This window comes from Rhagoletis pomonella, unplaced genomic scaffold (genome assembly GCF_013731165.1).
Source record: "Rhagoletis pomonella isolate Grant_MI unplaced genomic scaffold, Rhpom_1.0 Rhpom_scaffold_00004, whole genome shotgun sequence".
In the NCBI taxonomy this organism is placed as follows: domain Eukaryota; kingdom Metazoa; phylum Arthropoda; class Insecta; order Diptera; family Tephritidae; genus Rhagoletis; species Rhagoletis pomonella.
In genome coordinates, this window is record NW_023458558.1 from 53,989,853 (window position 1) to 54,011,906 (window position 22,054).

The window sequence follows — 22,054 nt, forward strand, 5'->3', positions numbered from 1 at the left end:
AAAACTTATTATTCTTATGGGAGCACTCCACAGTCCTGACAAGACATAATCCAGACAATTTTTAAAAATCCAGACAGGACAGACATAACCAAATCCCGACCAAATAAAATACAGATAACACATTATTCAGACAAGACAAAATCCCGACAACTCAAAATGCTGACAAGACACAATCCAGACAAAAAAAAAAAAAAACATTACAATGCGTCCAGCAATGAAATTGATGACTTATGCTTAAATATAAACGATTACCACTCCACATTTTTTCGATCCTTCACTGCAAGGAACCTAATGGTCTGATTATGAATACTTCGCATAACTTCGCACAACCATTTGTACCAGTGCAAAAAAAAATGTAACTTAAGAGAATGTAAAGCATGTATGTTTTAATACCCTGCACTGTATTATGCATGCAGCAGTCAGAAAAAACATTTCAATAGCTTCATATCAGAAGGATGAGCTGCGAAAGAGTTCACAAAATCGACTCGAGCGGTCCAACGAGTTTTGAACGTACTAATTTGTGGACATTTTTTCTTCTTTTTTCTCAATTGTTTCAATTTTTCCCCACAATTTGTCATATTTACCTTTTTTAGTTTTATTTATTATCTGGGCCCTTGACATTCAGCCGGACCGCGATAATTGAATCCGCTTCTTCTTCGCAAATAACTAAACTTAAGTGTTAAAAAAATCGATTGGAACAATGTTATGTTATTTTTCATTTTTATTACGGTCTTATATAAGTAAATATATATGTACATATATACGACCAGTGCCATTTTTTTTTCGGCAAAACATCTAGTTCTAACCTCTTTTTTGTGTTTTTTTTTTGCCTACATTCGCATGGAAACTATGAATGGTTTCTTTTAGAGTTTTGATTAATTGGGAGTTGCAGGTATACCGTTTGTAAATAAAATATCGTACATTTTAACTGCATGACATGTAAAGGCTGACCTCCATACCATGCGCATCCGAATGCTTGCGTTTGGCATTTACAATAAGAAGTCAAAATTCATAAAATTTCCTTAAATTTTCAAGCGTTGCTATGTATGTAGTTGCTGTCATAAAAATTTGAATTTTAAATTTTGCTAGCAAACACACGCATGCTATTGAGATACGCCTTAAGTAATATTATCTCCAGATTTAATTGCTTGGAAACATTGGAAAAAAATTAAAAAAAAAAAATATTTACATTCATATTTCCTTAAAAATGTAAAATCATTTTCTTAATTCAGTATGTATTTTCCTTAAGCTTTTTAAGCGATGGTTCTAATTTTGAAAATTATTCGCTGTAATTTTACGCGATTCTTTCGCATAAATAATCAGATCCCTCCGATCTGTTGGTGGTTTTAACTTTGTATATATAATTTCAAAAAATTTTTTTTTTTTATTATAATTGGGAATACTTAAAATTAAAATATTAACAGAAACAAGTGAGAGTACAACTTAAACACTAAGTTGAACCATACATTTTTTTTGCACAATTCCAAATATACACATACCCTCTTAATTTTTTTTTCTGTAGCATCATGATCATCTGTGCCCACTTGAAGTTGAAATTCCACTTCTATTCCACCACGCCAAATATTACAGGCTGAGGTGATTGTGGTGCGTTGGCAGTATTGTTCCCTCATTCCTATAATCTTTTTCTTGAGCTCTTTCCTTGGGAATTAAGGCCTTTGCCTTCCTGCCTAAGCCATCCAATAGCTCATCCTCCTCTATTACCTTGTGACCTGCTATACAAAGCAGCCGAATACCAATGTGTTCGGCAAGGTCGTTCTTACTGAAGTGAATTTAACCTTAAGGGAAAGAGGTGCCTTCTGATTATCACCAGCCTAGAATTAGAATACTCTAATTGCAGTAGCTTCTTTGTAAGATAAAGTCTCAGAGAAATGGCGTAGATCTCTGCTTTAAAAATGCTTGGATATTTCCCCACTGACACAGATAGTCTGCTGGGGTCTTAGAGCCATTTGCAGTTGGCATAAAACTTTAGGCCCCCCAACATCAACATGCATACCACAAATCGGAGGAGAAGTTCAGCCAAACACTTAGTGAAACGTATAGGCGCAAAGTATTTTTATTACTATATTTCTACAGAAAGTTGTTAAAGAGGCTACACAATCTTTATAAATCTCATTGCAACTTAAAATCAGGGTTTTATAATAAAATTTTGGGATATGCACAAGCATAGTTATCTAAATTCATATATAGTATTTAAAATTTTTTTTTCAATACCACTCTCTCTTTTTTGTGAGTTGTGTGATTTTCGTTATTGAAATCGGTTTTTAATTTTGAAACTCAAGAAAAATTGCAAAATAAATGTACATAGATAACAAAAAAAAAGAAGGTATTTACATAAAATGTATCAACGTTCTTAACCGTCCGTTGTGTGAAAGTTTTTTATCCCTTCGTTGTGTGAAATGTCCTGACTAGGCCACCAATGAGAAAATGCTATTTAGACGTAGTATATATTTAGGGTAGAGGATATTGAGGAAATTGTGTCTATAAACATTTTTAAATGTGGTACAAATCAAAAATTGGTATATAGATAGTTATAAGAGAACAGATAAAATGTAGTTGATTCGTTTTTTCTTATTTTTTTTTTACTAATTGCTGTGAAAAATTCACATTTAAAACTTAAAATATAAAAACGATTTATGTAGTTCATGGTTCTGCGGCTAGACAGACGTTGCAAGTGTAGGTTTTGGTTTCTACACCGTTTACGTCTTGTCGGTGGAACGTTTTGCTCATTTTATCCATACAAAAAATAATTGTCGAACATACTTTGTATGGCGTAAAAAAATTGCCAAAAATCAACGAGATTTTTTAGCAACTTCAAACCTTAACTTTCTTATATTAGAACGGAATGGGCTGTAAAACTGCATACTTAGAATATTTTTATGAAATTTTTGTGTAAAAACGATGTTTTTTCCTTATCCGTTTGCCGGCAATGGTTTTAGAATTCACATATGTACTCTTAGTTCGTCGACGGGTATGGTATATTGTCGCCGCTTATAAAAGACTTAACAAAGAAATAAGATATACACCTTTGAAAATCGAAATGGCCTGCGTAGGCCACATCACAAACCGAAGGGTTAATTTTTTTTTAGATATTTATGCATTTTTAATGATTTTAACTAAGTATTGCTCGTCCGTGCGCTCGCTTAGTGTTTGGCTATTTTATTCTATTTCATTTTGTTTTAGTGTGTTTCTTTTGCAAACGCACATTCCTACTTCAGCCTTTAATATTCACTATTGCAATATAAATCCGCTTTTATTATTTTTTTTATTTAATTTATTTATTTTTTTTTGATTTAGTTTACTTGCATGAAACATTAGTTATACTGTATCCGTAGGACCGCATGTTAGTTTTTAAGTTTAATCCGAATTGTTTTCGTATATAATATGTATGTATAGCATGGACTTAAATTTAATTTTCTTCTAACCAGTTACATCAAAATGATATGTATTCGTTTGCAATTTTGTAGTTCAAATACGTAGTATATTTTCTCTGGACTTACTGTCGCTATAAACATTTGCCTAAGCTTTTCGGCTTCACGATATGTATTCGTTTAATAGATAATTATTTAGGTATTTATGTAGTATTTTTTCTATATGTATTTATTAACACATTTTCCTTTACATTTACGCACATACACACATTTGCACACTTAGCAATTTTCTTTACTTTTGTTAAGTCATTTTTCTACTAAATTGATAGGTTGTTCTTTAATTCCTTTTTATATTTTTTTGGTGCTTTTGTTGAGCGACGGTAAAGCGTTTCAAAAGAATACACACAGACATATATAATGGAAGGACAGATGACAGAGTTTATAGTCGCAATGCATTAATACTTTTCTGATAATTTAACAATAAAAATTATTGCTTTGAACTTTGTAGCATTTGGACGTTATAAAATGTGTAAACGTTATTCACACTCACACATCTTAGGAAAAGCTTTTAAGGAATAAATACTTAAAATTCATTAAAAAAAAAAAATACATTTATTCTAACCACTTAACCTAAAGTTGTTGCGCCATTATTTAAAATCCTAACTTTTGCAACTAATCGTCAACTCGATTTCAAACAGAAATATTTTATCAGGATAAAATAAAACATAAACTACTCAAATAGACGAAAAGGTAACAATTTTTTAAGTATTATTGTTGTAGAAAACAACGCTTATCTATTCACCAAAGCACACTGAACTCGTTTTAGATTTCCTTTTAGCTACACACGCCAGTCCTGATAGTATTTTCCAAGAAATAGTTTATTCGCTTAACGGGAATTTATAAATTAAAAGTCTATCAAAATTAGTAATTTTTGCCAATTATTTGCATAATATACATATAGATACATATCGAGTCCAAGCGATAAATTATCGAACAAAAAAAAATTATTGTTGCAAATAGATTACAAATACTAGCTACAACGTCCTACAAAATCGCAGACTTTAAATATCGACGCCACCTAACCATACCACGCTAAGACACCTTTTATGTCATTTTTTCTGTTATGTATATTTTTTCCGCAATTGAATTAGATTTTCAAATTTGTTATTTATATGTACATATTTAAATTGAAATAATTATATAGACTTATGGGCAATTTCACGAAAGCAATTTAAGTGAAAAATGATGACAGAAGATAGAAATTTAAAATTGCTAGTGCAACCGGCTGTTAAATTGATTTAATTTAAAAAATCTTAACCCCCTCAAAGCGGACTCGAAAAAATGAAATGGCTGAAAATATCAAAATATAAAAAAATATCGAAATATACGCCATAAAAAGGCGTTTGCATTGATCAAACTTTGCATTCTACTTTTGGTTGAATGGCCTTTCAACTAATCGATTTCAACAAAGTTGGTCGCCAGCCAACATTTGGTCATTCGACTTTTTTTTCGCGCGACCCTGGGGGAGTTTAACGCAAAATCGCCTGGTGCCGAACACCTTTTAACCATGTTTAACTGGGGATTAGTGTTAACTAGAGTTGGTGAAACCGGTGGTTAGAATTGCGGTTACAAGAAGTGATGTTATTATTTTATCCAAGTCAATTTTTCAAAATTCAAAATGACAGATCCAAAATGGCCATAAATTGTTTAAAAAATGATTGGATTGGTTCGAAACCCGGCACTCGGGAGTTTTTGGGGTCACTGACTATGAAATTTTAAGTTAATTTTTTTTTTTTAATTCAAAATGTCGGATGCAATATGGTGATCAAATTAAAAAAAAAAATACTAAAATTAAAACGTTGATATCATTTTTTCTGGTCTAAATTTGATCAAAATAAATAGAATAAATCGCTTCACTTTGCCAATGGTGGAATGCATAATGTTTTCGAATTATTGGTTTTATTCCATATTGGTACTTTGATACCTAAAATTGATAAAAATTGATAAATATTGATACATCTTAAGTCTCTTCTCTGCTACAATTTTTCACAAGCCCGCGGTCACACTGGTCTTGACAGTCCTACAAGAAGGAGATATGGTAAATAGATTGCTTGTGTTTTGAAAATTTTAATTCTTGCAAGTATGCAAATTTTGAACTCCTGATAAACTTTAAAGAAACGGGTACACTGCTTATGATTTTTAAATTTTTGTTTCAAACTATCCCTAGGCTATTATGAGCTACATTGATATTAATTATAATTAACATAGAAACATGTGTTTACTGATATGTTTGTATATATAAATTTCTATTATTCTAACTTTCGTTTTTAAAACCTCTGCATGAATTGATGCATAAACTAAGTATTTATGTACATATGGTATGTATGTATGTTTGACTCTATTTTGAGATCAAATAAAATTTGATTACAATTTTAATAACATATTGAAGATATTTTCCACTTTTTAGAGCAATGTAAGTAACAGTTGACATAGATGTGAAATTTAATTTTAAAATATGTACATGCAGATATGTATATACATGCATATATAATAGTTAAGCTAGTGCAACAAATATCATGTATTTCATATAATAACAACTAATTTTCATAAGTATGTAAGTATGTTTTTATATACAACACCTGAGAACTTAGAATATCCTTCACAACAATTCCCTCTACTTTGTTACACTCAATAAAGCACACACGAAAAAGTATAGTTAGTGGTTTAAGTACATATGTATGTAGGTATGTACATTAGGGTGGTCCAAAAACAGTTAAGTTGAGATTATAAGACTCTCACCCGCTGGGATTGCTCTATATCGAAAAAAGTGCACCCCTATTTTTTATTTTGAAATCAAAAAATATTTAGAGGTCGCTCAACGCGCTCAAAGTTTTCCAGGTGTTTTTATATGGGGGAAAAAAATAACTTTTCGTAGAAATGGTATAGAATTCTTGAAATCATTATTTTTCGATAGGAAAACTGTGGTTCTCTTCAGAAGACTTTCAATAATAATACCCAATTATTTATTCAACCACTTTTTAATACTAACGATTTTTTATTGGTCGCCCTTTTGCATTTTTCGGGGTTTTTGTGGGTTTTTGGGCACCTACATATTATAGTTGCGATGAAAAAATGGTTAAATAAATAATTGGGTATTATTACTGGGAATTTTCTGCAGATAAACAGAGTTTTCCGATAGAAAAATATTTTTTTTTTTTTTTTTCAAAATAAAAAATTATGGGTAGGGGGTGAGACCATAAAAATTTCGGCTTTACTTTTTCACCTGCATTTTTTAACCACCCTAATGCACATACGTAGTAGATATTTACCAAAAAGTGTTTGATAATTTAAGCCAACAATAACAAGTGCGACTAGTGCGTGTGTGTTTATGCGCAAGATTACTCGCATCAACTAAAAACAAAAAAAAAAGAAATTGTTGCAAGCAAGCGCATATGTATGTAGTTTGAACGTAGATAGATTTAACTTTCGTTTTATTTAGACTTTTCCGTAACTTAATGCTATTTTTAAATTTAGTGTTCAACATTAAATAGTTTACTTTAAAAGTTATTACAATAGTTGTTTTTTTTTGCTTAATTTTTGTTTGCTGAAAAGCACATAAAACTAAAAAACAAATATGCAACACTGGTAACACTAGACAAAAATAGTTTTTAACCATACATAGTATACGTATGTATGTATGTATATTAAATTTAGTTTCTCTGTTGGTTTGTTTGCATACTTCTGCATGCGTTGATATGTATTTTTTTCATAAGCATAATTACATAATTGCCTTTAGTTCTACATAGATACTTATCCAACTGCTTGGCGAGCATTCCTTTAAGTTTATTACATTTGTATGGATATGTGTGCAGAGATGTTAATGTCTGTAGCATACGTATGTATGTATGTTGTTGTAGTTGGTTACCCGTAGCACTTTCTCTAATATTCTTAATTTTCATACATGTTTCTGTGTTTAAACTTAAACTCAATTATGAAGAGTTTTCGAATTTTAAAATACTTTTACAACATTTTGCTTACTACATTAACATGTATTACATAATTATAATTTTGAGTTCGCCTAATTTTTATGTATGTATGTATGTGTGTGTGTGTGTATGTTAGTTTGCATGTGCTTAAAAGGCAGTATTATCATGCTCAGCAGTTGGCACAGCCATACCTTGTCCGACGCCACCGCCGCCACCACCGCCACCACCGCTACCACCTCCCCCACTGCTGCTGTCACTGCCGCTGCCACCTTTACCCGTCGCTTTGCTCAACATCTTCTGCACTTGCGCCTGCGCTGTCTGCTGATTCATGCGTTTAGCCTCGGCAACGGGCAGGTCATCGTCGGACTCTAGCGCCGGATTAATGCGACCGTTACGCTCATCTTTGCCGGCCATAGTGGCGGCACCATAGGAACGTGCCAATGGACCAGCCATAACAGAAAGCTGAATTAAGTATAAAATATTTTATATCAATTATCTATTTATTGGATATTATTTTATCGCGTATTAAATTTAGAAATATTTATTACAAGCTTTTTAAGTTTAACCTGTGTGTAATCAAAATTTACATCCAATTTTCAACCAACTTTCCGATGAGTTAGACACTTGAAACCAGGTGGCGAGGTGCCGAGATATTTGAAAAACCCATAAGTATTTATGGTTGGAAAGGAGCTGGAGGTGCAACGGCGACTGCGGTATTTTGTTGGCCTGCTTCTCGAAGAGAGTTCTATTATTTCAGGACTAAAAAACGGTTTCATAACTAAAAACGTGACCACAGGCACTTTCCAAGGAGATGTTCTCTCCCCTCCAGTCTGCTAAATGACACTAGTTGCCAAGTCATCGCGTATGCTGATGACATTACAATCGTAGGAACGGGCAAGCATCTGCAGGTCCTGAGTGAGATATTATAAAATGCTAATAGTCTTGTAAACATTTAGTCTAATGAATATGGGCTTAGCGTCTGTCCTACTAAGACCGACATGGTACTATTCACGAAGAGATATAAAATTCCTCTAATCATAGCCGGCGAGCTGGTAAATAGAGGGACAAAAATATCCGAAGTCAATTCTACTCCGGCAAATAGGGTTTAAAGACTTACCTCATCAATGAGGTAATTACAATAGGGGGCTTCTGTGCGTAGAAGGCAATGAGAAGGTAACACTTTTTGGCAGAAAAGAAAACGGCATCAGATTAGTAGTCGGGGTAATCACCGGAGGTTGGGATCCCCAACCACGACTTTTGTCGTAGCTGCAGAGACAAAGACTTTTAAGATTTTAAGAGGAAGAGAAACAAATGGCTTCCGCCAATGGTAACACAACGTCACTCATTGTGTCCCACCAATTTGAACACAACACATTTTATAATTGCAACAAGTACAAAAGCATTTTTTTGCTCAGGCATAAAAGAGAAAAAGAATTTTTCGATTGCGTATCCGAAATATTTCAGACCGATCCTATTAAATACCCTCAGTAGACTGACTGACTAGTAAATAAGAAACAGAATTCCTGAGGATCGACTGAGAGAGAATTTAACTTGAATATTTCCCGCATGCTCTAGGACAGCACGGTCGTAACGGATTTGGCTGTGCCTCCGTCCAGTGTAGAGAAAGTAGAAATACTCTGCAAGGGGCATTCTCTCACCCTTTCTCTCGGCCGTCATTAACAATGACGTCCTGAATGACCTGGAAAGGGGAGGCTGTCGGGCTATCGGCTATGCTGAAAGTTTCTATATATTCTTGGCCAGGGGCACTTAAACACATAAGTCGCAAATTGGTCGGTGCTGTTAATCCCGACAATACTGAGTTCGTCTAGTTCATCAGGGGAATACAAATTGTTTGCTGCTCATTTTCCTTCATGGATGGCGTTTCACTTGTGCTCTCTGGTCAAGTATTTAGACGTGGGCAGGAAATTGTTTCAGAAAGCAAATATTGGCGACCGAGGAAATTGCATTGAGCAGAGGTTCGCTACAACGGTAATCTATTGTCGCTTTGAAACCATAGTCAGAACGTAAAAAAGTCTACATTAGTTAAAAAGTTAAAGCGCGTGCAAAGGCCTGGCCTTGTTGTAATCAGCGGCACGCACCAGGGCATAACTATTCTTGGGTTCTCCTTTTACCCGAAGTATAGGCACTTAACCGTCTTTGCAAAGTTCCACTTCACATCTGAAGAAATGGAACGTGCAAACCCATGCAGGCTCCAACTGGAATATATTCTACTCACCTCCCTTTAAGGAGTGAATATGAGTGTGGCAGTTTCTGGAACAGAGAAGTTCAATAAACATATTCACGGCTGGGTCCAAGTTTGTAGAGTTGAAGGAGGTTTGTTCAACTTTCTACTAAAATTTTTACTCTAACAGCGATAATCAGAGCTCTAAACTTGCATATGGTATGATCGAAAGTGGTCAGGTAATGTCCGACTTCTCTTTATCGTTAGGCCTGAAGTACTTCCAAATAAAGCTGATTTTTCAAGGTCATCCGTTTTGGCATGGTAGGGTAACATACACTCTTCTTGGGCAGAGCGCTAGGCGAACACCTCGACATGAAAAGTTGCCGGGTGCCGGGTGCCGACTGCCGAGTGCAGGTAGCCAACAGGGCTTCTTCAAGCGCTGAGCAAATGAAATTTCACGAAAAGAAAGGGAGAAGACAACAAAGTGAAAGGGGAAACAAGAATAAAAACGAGAGGAAATGAGAAAACTGCAAAATTTACACCGCATTGATTTGGGTATAGCGCGCGCTGTCATTCGTTGGCATTGGAAAACGAAACGCTCGACCGAAATGCTTTCAACACTTACCTGCTCCCCAGCTTCTGACGGCTCTCCCACTCTTTGTACATCTTCAGGAATATTCACTACACAACGGAAATAGTCGTAACTCGGTGGTAGTTTACCCGATTCGAAAATCATTCTGAAAAAAAAATTTAATTTCTGCATTAAATATTTCGAGCCTCTCTCAAATCTGTATGCCTACTTTGTCCACCAAGAGACTCCTATCAGTGTTATCAGACTCATTATCATGGCCGTGGTGCGGAAGGGGAATAACTGAGTTTGTGACTCCTCATCATAGCCGGGGAAATGAATAAGAGCCGGTAGACCGAGCAATGCCTCGCCGCCCGATAAACGAATAAGCAGAGCCACTATGTAGGCAGAAAGACTGCCATAAGTGTTGCAGTGTTTCTTGAAATGTACGACCATCAAAAGCTGTGGAAATAATATAACATACACCAAATCGGAGCACATGGACCTGCAATTAAATTATGAAAATATGTATAATTCTTATTACAATTTTATTAACTACATATTTACTTACCAAAGCCCATAAATGGAGGGAATTGTGAGCGCCATTATAGTTGCAAGTATGCCCACAATTATAATTGCAACACGCATTACCCAAATAATTTCCATTTCGGATGCTTTCTGACGGAAAATCAACTTGTAAACATTGCGTGCAAACATCGAGGCGGCCGAGAGTACAGAAGAGTCAGCCGAAGACATGACAGCTGCGGAGACGGCGCCCAGGCCAAAGAATGATACAAAGTCCGGTGTGAGATACTGTAATACCATGGGTAGAATCATGCTAGTCTGATCGACAGTCAATGGATAGGGGCCAGTGTAGTCGGTTTCATTCCACGCTAAAGGTAAAAAGAGAAATGAGTTATGAGATATGTATGTTGGTACATGTGTGTGCGTATAAGTGTGTGCTATCCTAATGAATCCTAAAAGAGTATTGGTAGTCGAATTCGTTAATTCCAAGGTTTTGACCAATGGAGCTTTGAAGTAAGTTTATCTTTGTCTAACCAAAGCTGGACAGTCATATAGAATGCTTTCGAAAGTTTCCTTGTCCTCTAGGCACAACCATGATTCCGACTCTACGATAACACCTATTCGGTACATATGGAAACGTATGTAGTTGGTTGTAGCCTGTTAGATACCTGAAGGGTAGCCTAATGTCATTTTGGTTGAATTGAATAACGTCCGATCTATTTAAAGGGTAGCCAAAAAGCTTGGTGTATCAATGGCTCCCCACCGCCTCCCAGTACCTACGGCGTTCAGAGGGTATTCCTTCGTACTTATGGAAATAGTACTTGGATACTCGAGCATGTACATATAATAAAAAAAGTAACAGATGCAAAGTGTAATGAGACAAATCTGACAGTAGAGTAATGTGACCAACTATTTCATAGCTCAAAGAAGTACAAGGCCTGAACACCCAAATTCATAAAAACTAAATAAGACTTTAACTGGTTTATAAATTGAAAATTTTTATTAAAATGGGCACGTTCAGAAGGCGCAACAGCTCAGTAACTGTTGCGATTGCACATTCTGATCACGTTGTTGTTGTTGACTTCTGGTCAACTGAACAGTTGCGTGATAGATGATCGTAATATTCAGAAGACGCATAGCGATCACTGATTTTTTAGCAACGGTTGCGCTCAACTCCTGCGCCTTCTGAACCTACCCAATGTGACTTTACAGTTTTCCCAGCTGCATGCTCATATGCTCATGTTATTAATTTCGATTCAAATTAATCGTTTCAGTCCACTTCCGAATTTCAAACCTCACAACTTACAATTAGTAAAACAAACCCGCATCGTCTTTACCTGTGGCTTTTGCAATAGCGCCAATGAGTACCGGTGGAATTGCCATTAGGATGCAACCTGCCGCCGCAACATAGGACAACAGCTGAGCGCGACCAGCTGTCTTACTGGATAATACACGTTGGAAATACACCTGCCATGGTATACCGCCAAAGACCAGCAACAGGCCATAGTCTATGTAGAACCACTGCTTTTGCGGATCTACATGACCGATCCAATCGACCTCCATCGAAGACAAACTTTTCACATGATCATTGGCCCATGCAAAGGGTATGCACATCCATAGTCCAATAAAGATGCAAAACAATTGTATGACATCGGTATAGGCTACCGAATACAAGCCACCGAAAAGCGTATAGAAAATAGCAATGCAGGAGGAAAGTATCACCGAAGTGCCATGGTCCATGTCAATGATGACGGACAATGTGGCGCCTGCAAAAATTAAATATGTGCATACAACATTTGCTTAGGTTCAATTAAGACAGTAAAATCATTTATATTGTGGAGTACTCATACCTAAAGCAGCTAGAATTCCTGCAGCCCAGAATACCTCACCACAAAGTGCTGGCAAGAAAAGTAAACCACCCATGCGTTCACCAAAAGAGTCCTGTAGCGGATCCAACATTGTGATGTAACCTTGCTTACGCATGGGGTTAGCAAAGAAAATACCACCTGAAAGGAAATTAATTGCGAGGTTTACACATACACAAGCAAAGGTATTGAGAGTACATACATGACATCTGCATTGTGTGAACTTACCGAAAACTAAGCTTAAAGCATAACCAAACGGCGCCTGACACCATACCAGTCCCGACGTGTAAATAGCTTCCGCTGTACCGTTTATATAGCCACCACCAACCCAAGTTGCTGTGCAGAAGGAAGGAAGAAACATAATAGCAATATCAGTAATTGTTTCATCACACGGCAGCTAGGCATCCGTTAGGCATCAACCCAATTCTAATTAACCGTAAGCTCTTGAACGTCGCCCACTCCACTCACCGGTCATTGTGAATATGCCAACAAAAAGGCCAATGGAACGTCCTGCTAGCATCACCTCCTCTTCGGAATCATTGCCGGCCGCCTTCTTACGTCCCGCCCATATGCCAACGATTAGGATTAGCAGATAGAAGAGCACAATGCTCACAACACCAGCGATGTTAATCATTTTTGCAGTAGGTTGCGGTTCCTTGAAACGTGTACAATCACAAAATTATTATATCAATCGGAATGTTTTAATTCAGTTGGAGTATTGATCTCTTGTATGACTGAGTATTGACCTTGTCCGAGCTCAAGTCCGCTTTTGTTTTATTTAGCTGCCATTGCGATTGACATGACTGAAAAGGAAGCTAATTGAAAAGAAATTATGAAAGTGCAAAATATATGCATATATGTACAATATTTTAGAATAACATAAAATAATATATAATATATATAATTGGTAGAATGTATTATATATTTATTGAGAAAACAGACGAAATTTCGAATTTGAGGACGTTCTGTTTTGTCTTAGATCCCGCCCGTAGCGCAAATTCTGTGCGATTATGTAACTTACTTCTGCTAAACTATGATATAACTCAACATTATCTATTCTTCTACAGAAATTTTCTTTTCTCTTTCTCGCTATCCCATCTATTTATTTTAGTAATCCAGCAAAAAAAAATAAGGTAATTGCTTCTTGTGGTATAAATGAACATTTCTTGACTAGTTCAGGGATATTTCAAGACCATTTATTACCATTTCGGGACTAGTTCGGGACCGTTTCCGGGCCTGTTCAGGATCATTTTGGGATAAGTACACGACTATTTAAGAATAATTTTTGGTCTTGTGCTAAAGGATACGCTGCAGACCCACTTAGGAGTTAGCTGGGAATAATCTCAAATTGCTGCCCACTGGCGAAAGTCAAAGGGAATAAGTCAATCAAAGAGATTCATAACTCTTTCCAGGAGGAACTCCGAAAGACATATTGAACTTAGAACTCTTATTGGCTACCTGACAGCACATTGCAACCGTTTGAATTAAATGGGCCTTTCTATAGAGAATGACTGTAGGTTTTGCGGGCTGGTGAAAGAAACCCCAGATTACATTCTATGTGCCTGTCCAAGAAGCATGAATCGTAGATTGATACACCTTGGAGAACGATTGTCTTCTCCATCTAAACTTGGGAACATGGCATCATTCAAAGTGCTGAGCTTTTTAAATAGCATAAGTTTGGAGGGATTACAATTAGGATTTAGCACAACACGTATATCTTCTTAGTTCGCAGCGCGGGTATCTCTGACGTAATAATAATAATATCGTCACTAGACACGAATAAAGACGCTCGGGCGTTTTGATGGCGAAAAGGACGCGTGAAATAAATTTGAGAAAGGCTAATTCCATCTCTCTCTATATTGTCGATTTAAATATGGACAGTGGTGTGGGGTGCTTTCTGCAAAGCATATCAAAATAGCGCCCGCAGGTCCGTCTATAGGGGAGGGGTTGGAGTTGTTTCCCTGCCCCTTGTTTTGAGTTAGCTTCTTATCAAACAATGGCAAAGAGCACTAAAGAATCCCGCTTTGTTTGCAGAGTGCTTTGGTCTTGATAGGCAACTGCTCAGAAACATCAAAATTATTTTAAAATGTTTACCATGTACCATTAACCGTTTTAAAGCGTTTCCCATCGGTGCTGCTGAAATCTACATCAAAACCTATGAATAGTATCCAAATAATCCGCAACATTCTAGTACACGGCAGTGAGTGAATAAGGTACAGTCCTCTGCCAGTAGCACTGAAGAATGAAATAAAGACTATAAAAATGACAGACTTCCACCCAGCAGAAAATTTAGTAGATCTGCGAACTGGTCAGATGTTTTTTATAGAGCAACGGTTTCGACAAATCCCCTTAATTTCAAGCTAGAATGTAAACGTACTCCTCGATGTGGAACTTACAGACAAAGAAGAAATACCTAAAAAATATACATACACACACAAATAAAAATAAATTAAATACACAAAATTTAAGAAATGAAAAGAAGTCAAAAATAAGTCCAAATATAGCCCTGCAGCCTCCACGTGGTGCATCCTGGATACTGTATTTGTCGTAGGCTAACTGCAGGCGTTACAGTAAAACTTTTAATTCGTTATAAATAGACTGCGAATGTTTACACCCCTATTCTAACAAAGTAACAAAACTCAGCGCATGATTAATGTGATTTCTACTGCGCTCGAAAATATGCTACAAAAATTAGATTTTAAGTACTAAAGAAATGCACGCAAATTTAAACATATTTTTTTATAGCGGCATATTTGTCATAGCAGCATACTTTGAAGCGGAGTAGAAATCACAATAGTGATGCGCTGAGTTTTGAGACTTTGTTAGAATAGAGGGGTTATGCCGAAAGCGAAGCCTAAAAACATTTACCACTTAACTGCATATAAAAACTATAAGCAAAATGTGGGAATTTTTTGAAATCTACATATATACATTTTGTTTATAGTTATGTGGCACATATTTTTTGGCTTCGTTTTCTGCATAAATATCCGCAGTCTAGTTATAAACCACTTAAAAACTCTTTTTCATCAGGTATTATAAAAATTTAGTTAAAATTGGCATAAATTCTTTATATACTATACTATGTGAAACAAAATGATCCCAAAATCTAAATATTCAATGGGCCTTCGTATGCATAAAAACTGAGCAATTGCTTTTTCTTAAAATTTCATACCTTTCACTTGAATTTATGTGAACAAATTGAGTAAAAGGTCTGAAATTTTAGGAATAAGCATTTGATTAGGTTTCATGCATACGCCCCAATTTACTTGGTTAATGTCTATTTAGTATAAATAGGTCGGGTGACAAAAATTTTAAGAATTTTAAGTTTCATATAACTTCCCGTACGCTTAGGGGTCAGTATAAGATTGAGATCACCTGAATTCGACAGATTAGTATTCTTTTGAAAAACGTTACTTTATAAAGGTATGAACGTGAATCAATTTACTTGAATCATGGGGCAAGTGTTCATTTATTTATATGTAATTAGATGGTATAGGCCATTCAATCAATTGCAGAACTTTATTTCGGATAATTTTCGCCAATTATTTCCTTCCCCTTAGGTTTCCCTAACTAAATTAAATACATGAATCACGCCTCAAAAATCTTATCACCGACAAAAGCTTCGGGATTTTACCTAAGGTGATTTTAGAGGCGATTAGTTGAATCAAAAGTTGGTTGCCTTCCCAACTTCATTGGAAGCGATTAGTTGAAAGGCCGTTCACACCAGGCGATTGTTACTTTCAATTAAAAATTTGTCTGTCAAATCGCCTTATTCGGAATCTTTCCTAATATATGCTTTAAAAAGCTTATTTTGCATATTTTTTGCAATTTTGTTGATTTTGTTGATTTTTGCATATATTCGACTTGCCGACTTGCGTGCCTATTTTTGCATATTTGGCAAGATTTCATACATTTTCGGCGGAAAAGAAACGATAGATTCGTGAAACAAGGCGCATTGTTTTTTTATAATCGTGCTACCACCTTGTACGAATTCGCCTTGATACAATGCAAGAATATATACATACATGAAGAATCCGAATAGATTTGGCGCTCATTAAGGCAAATTTGGTAGTTTGATAGTAGGTATAAGAAAGTTTCAAAAAAAATGTTTGACATTAAAAGACAGTTTGGAAATTTATGACAACTGTGAAAGAGCACTCAACTGGCAGTGAACACAAACACGTATATTAAAAAAAAAAAACCTTTTAAGTATATTGGCCAGAGGCCCTGGCTATACGACATTTGCTTATATAAGAGATATATTATTTACTGGCTCCGCAACTAAAATGAAGATCTATCGAAGTACTCCCTAGCAGAACTAAGTTTATTTAAATATTTTTCTCTTAAATAATAATAATAAAAAAATATCTACGGATGTGGAAAGGAGTTTTTGAATTTTTTAACGACCAGAGAAGATCATTTTCAATTGACAATTTAAAAAAGCATGTTATTTTGTACTGCCATTCCGAAATTGAGTAAAAATATTGCAAAATTAGATAAACCCCCCGATTCTGTGCACTTGTCATATTTGCCAATAAATTTGGGCCTAAATTATGCTGCAAAGATTTAATTTTAGGCGCTTTAAAAATACACAACCAATTTAACAAATACAGACAAATCTTAGCGGCATAATTTTAGGCGCAAATCCATTGACAAAGAGCATATTTTGGTGATTTAAATTTGACGAAAATTTAGCGTAGCGTTTGCGAGAATCCCACTGCTGGTCGAGAGATATATAAAAACATTCTAAAGCGGTCGCCCCAGCGCAAACAGTAGCAAACCTTCGGCCTGATTTTGCCATGAAAAAGCTTTTCATTAAAAAAACAAAAAAAAAAAAAGCATCAGTGCTCAGAGGAGGCATAAAACTGCAGACGTCTCTCGACACCTATTACAAATTAAAGGAGAAACTCGGTCCATTTTCGCATTTTACTCTACCTACCGTTATATTCAAACAAACAAGTTTACAAGCATTTCCAATGCCATCCATAAAACTTTTCCCACATTTCACCTGCAAACGTACAAAAAACGAGAGCGGAAAAGACACACGCATGCTCAAATAAATCGAGCCAATTCATTCACAAATACTTTTTACTGGAAATTTGGAGCGGCAAACAAACAAAAATAAAACTAAACACAGCACATACTCATTTTTTCAAAAGCATACTTATAGGCAATGGAGCACGGCTGGAAAGTGACGACAGGAAGAGGTCGAACGAGGTGCGTGAATAGAGAGAGAAAAAGAGCACCAGAGATGTAGACACGGCTAAAGGAGGTAGCCAAACTTAAAAAAGAACAAAGCACACAGATGAGATACATACACACATACATACATATGCACGTAAGTAGAAGTTCCTTCGTGTGCATTGTTTGCTTTTCTGATTAATGATTCAAAAGACTTCTACAGATAACAACTGACTCAAAACAATTTGCGTTGTATTAAAAAAAAAAACATTATGCAATACGAAAATCGAAATGCAATAAAATCCAAATCTGAAAAACTGCGAACTTTGTATATGACTACTTAGGTATATATAAATACATATGTATGTACATATATAAGAAAATTTTACGTAAAATTTTTTACAGCTTAGCAAAAGTTACGAAACTTTCTTCAGTTTTGAAAGAATATGCTTATTTTTAATCTAGAAAATATGCACATACACACACACATACATAAATTTTACTCAATAACTGTTTCACACCTTTCGAGCTTAAACGCTTCAAATTTGTTCGATGTCTGCTACTTTGATTTTTTAAATTTGACGATTTTACTGGAGTTAAGACTGGACGTGAGACGTTTCAGCCACTTATATAATTACTGCTTTGTCGCTGGAGATATGAATTTTTTGGATTATTTTTTTTTTTTGTAAGTAAAAGCCGCGCACACAAAATTTTCATTTATAGTAGACAGCAGCTATCGCCCCAGCGTAGGGACGTCTTTTGAGACGGACTATTTCGCGTTTTAAAATGTAGCCCGCACATGTGCTCGAACAATTCTCGATTCACGAAACGCTCGCATCAAAACGTTGGATATTCGTTCGTTCGTTTTCTATAAATCGAGTTGAAGTAAGTTTTAATTTTCGTCCGCGTTATATAATGTTCGATTCAAGTTTAACGATTTTTTCTCGTTTCCACTATTTTAGAGCTTGTGCGCCTATTAATTGCCAATAGAATAAATTGACGATCGCAAACCGAAAATCAACACCAACCATCTACGCACTGCATTAGCACACACACACACTGCAAAATACACAGCCAAAAATATTTAACGCTCTTTTCAGTGTCCGCCACTTGGCTGACAACACTCATTGACAGGTAGGTGAGCAGTTGTGGGGATCAGGTAAGTACGCCTAAATGTATGCTTTGATTGGCGCTCGACTACTCTAACGGCTTTTGCTTAACATCCGTCTAATATGTGAGTGCACTGGCACTTCAACATGATGATTTTTTTTTAATAATTTTTGAGTATTTTACAAATTTTTTTTTTTAATTCAAAATTAGCTCAGAACTGTATGTATTTTTTTTATTTTTTTATTTTATAGCGGTCATCACAAACCGGCGCTTAAGTCCGTGCGTACGTATCGGTGGCAAATTTGTAACTGATTGCCTACGCCTGGAAAATTTCCTGTGACGGCATTTTATTGTACAATGCATTTTCTATGTGTGCATTCGTGATAGACAGAGCCCCTGATTCATTTGTGGAAGTGGTCGAAATTTGTGAACGATTGGAATGGAGGGGAACATATGTAAACATATGTATGTACAGTAGCGTGGAAACGTTGGAAGTGTAACTAAATTTGTATAAAAAAAAACACATACATATGTATATACATATGTACACTGCCGGAAGAAAGTATTAGCACAGCAAATTATTCGCAATATATGCAACAATTTTTTTTCTAATATTTTTCCGCCAATTTTGTATAAAAATATTGTTCATTCAACAACAAAAAACATAAAAATATAATTCCTAAACTTTGTGCAAAACTCGCGAAATTTTCTGCAAATTTTCATCAAAATTTTCAACTTTATAATCAGATTTTTTAGAATTTTTTTGAGTATGCAGTTTTGAGACCTCTAAATTCTAGTAAAAAAATGGTGTTTTGCATTTTTTCCATATAAAGAATTTTCGAAAAAACTTGTTTGTATGGAAGAGACTGCATGAAAAAAATATTGCCAAAAATCAACGGTCATTCCTAGCTAAAACTTGCACTTTATTATCATGAAATTGATTGGGCTACAAATCTGCATACTCAAAAAAATTCTAAAAAATCTGATTAAAAAGTTGAAAATTTTGCTGAATTTTCGTGAGCTTTGCACAAAATTTAGGAATTATTTTGGTATGATTTTTTTTTTTTGTAGAATGAACAAAATGTGAATGTGAAAAATTTCAACAACTCCCCAGGAAAAATTCCCAGTCCTTCTCAGTAGACTTGTTTGTTTTGAATACTTTTTAGAGAATAAGCTGATTTACAAGCACTCCGTGCCAATGTTTTACAATTACAATTTGAATACAATAGGCCGTATGAATAAAACTTAACCAATTGGTTTTTCTTGAAATTTCAGACGTTGTACTGAATTTGTTCAAATAAACTTAAGTGGAAGGTATGAAATTTTGGAAAAAGCAATTGCTTAGTTTTTATGAGACAGCAAGTTGACCACGGTGGAGAATACAGAAGGTTGCGCCGATGGCAATACCGCTAATCGGCTCTCAGTGAATTTGACAGAATCAGCTGTTTTGCTGACGTCACAGTCGAGTTGACAGCAGTAGTGATGTGCTGAGTCAATACTTTTAAGTATCCAATACTCTCTATACTCGGTACCGAAACACTTAGGTTTCGAATAAATGCGCACATAGGCCAAAAATATGGAAAAAACAGTTCAGGGGAGACCCACCTTTCAAAACCCGAATGTAGGAGCCAATAGCATATCTCAATTTATGATCCGCTCTTTTTGGTTTGTGTCACTGATAATATGGCAGTACGCAACAATGATAGAATACCAGATTGCGCCAATCGAGCTGAGAACAACCGGGCGTGATGCACGGTGCAGTGTACAAAGGTGGCGCCATCAGTAGTACCGCTACTTTGGTTTTGCCGATTTTGACAGTTGTGGTAACTTGTAAATAAACCTTTGTTTACAAATCAGCGAAAGAGAAATTTGAATATAAGTGAAAAGTCAGTTTAAATTGTGTTAATTTGCAATTTGTGAGTGATTTTTGAGTTGAAGACTGCATAAAAACTAATAAAATGAAGTGCTATGTGTTAAATTGCGACAGTCGTCAAGATGCAAGATGCGCAGATGCAAGTGTAGCGCTGGGACGAATCGCTGCATTTTGTGTACAAGGGGCACGGCAAAACCGTTCCCGAAATGTTTATTATTATATTAACAGCATTTCCTCACAATGAGTTTGCTTCTGCTCCAAGCAGGCTCCATTAGCAAGTTAATTAATCAATCCTGCTGAGATGCTGCCGCAGTTTTCTGTTGGAGCCTTAATTGCAAAGCAATGAAGTGCACTAAAACGTTACCTTTTCTCTAATAGATTAGGTGAAAAATGCAATATTTTCGCATTTAGCAAAATTAAAACACGTTTTTCGCTGTAAAGTGAACTGTTTTGGCAGTTTCAACTCGTTTTTCTTTTCGCTCTATTGTTTGTTTACTTGTGGTACACAAATGTCAACGCCCAGGACGGCGCAATCTTGTATTCTATCATTCTTGATGCATATACTATGTGATCGATAAAGCAGTCGTTTTATTTAACCGGAGCTTCTACCTTCGATTAGTGCTAATCAGACAATGAACAACCGACCCTAAGGGCCGGTTACTCAATGTCTGTTTAACACTAATCTACGGTTAAACATTTTATTGACGTCTTCTGTTCCATGCATACAACAGGGAGTCGGTAACGTCGATAACTATGTTTAACCGCAGATTAGTGTTAACCAGACATTGATTAGCCGGTCCTAAGCATGCATAACTGGGCTATACTACACGATATGTATTTGCATATCGACTGCTGAGTGAAAGATCGACGTATCTCGGCAGCCAGTTCGAAAACGCACTATCTCAAAAAGCTTTTCAAGAATGCCCATTTCAAAATTTTATTGAAAAACACCCTTTCTCAGTATTTGGTTGAAGAACGCCCTATCTCACTGCAAAATGTATTGGAAATGTGCTGAGATAGAGAATTTTCAAGCTGGCTGCCGAGATAGGTCGATCTTCCACACAGCAGTCGATATGTAAATGGTAATTTTTTGTATCTACTCGTATGTATCTTCAGCGGCGGATCCAGAATTTTCTGATGGTGGTTTGGCAGAAAATTTTGCCCCTTATTCTAATTACCTTAAACGAGCAATTTTTGTGTATATGTATATGTACATATACTTTTTACAGAAAATAACATGGCGCCGAAATTACAAACGTCAGCCAGAAAATTACTTTTTTCTTTTGCTCCATCTTGTCAGATCTTGTGTAGTTGGATCATGGGTTACAAGAGAGTACAGAATGCGAAAAAGGTTTAAAAATTGACATACACTTTA

At 35.7% G+C, this 22,054-nt stretch overlaps 1 protein-coding gene across 2 annotated transcripts; it reads right to left on the reverse strand.

The window, feature by feature from the left end:
* Nucleotides 1-7,037: 7,037 nt before the first annotated feature.
* Nucleotides 7,038-19,082, reverse strand: LOC118737792 (high-affinity choline transporter 1). 2 transcript variants are annotated; one of them, XM_036468553.1, is made up of 9 exons: nt 18,218-19,082; nt 12,984-13,330; nt 12,744-12,851; nt 12,501-12,656; nt 11,988-12,416; nt 10,697-11,018; nt 10,358-10,630; nt 10,183-10,294; nt 7,038-7,837 (listed from the first exon to the last, which is right to left on the reverse strand). In XM_036468553.1, exons 2-9 carry the CDS (start codon nt 13,147-13,149, stop codon nt 7,523-7,525), a joined length of 1,881 nt encoding a protein of 626 aa, XP_036324446.1. In that variant the 5' UTR covers nt 13,150-13,330; nt 18,218-19,082; the 3' UTR covers nt 7,038-7,522. The 2 variants fall into 2 exon arrangements, with proteins under 2 accessions (XP_036324446.1, XP_036324445.1); XM_036468552.1 differs by lacking the exon at nt 7,038-7,837 and having other exon boundaries at nt 8,799-10,294.
* Between the last annotated feature and the right edge of the window lie 2,972 nt (nt 19,083-22,054).

Coding starts and splice junctions, on each gene's coding strand:
- LOC118737792 (XM_036468552.1), bottom strand. CDS start 13,149: ATGATTAACATCGCTGGTGTTGTGAGCATTGTGCTCTTCTATCTGCTA. Junction 12,657..12,743: donor TGCTTTAAGCTTAGTTTTCG/GTAAGTTCACAC, acceptor ATTTCCTTTCAG/GTGGTATTTTCTTTGCTAAC. Junction 10,631..10,696: donor CCCTCCATTTATGGGCTTTG/GTAAGTAAATAT, acceptor ATTTAATTGCAG/GTCCATGTGCTCCGATTTGG.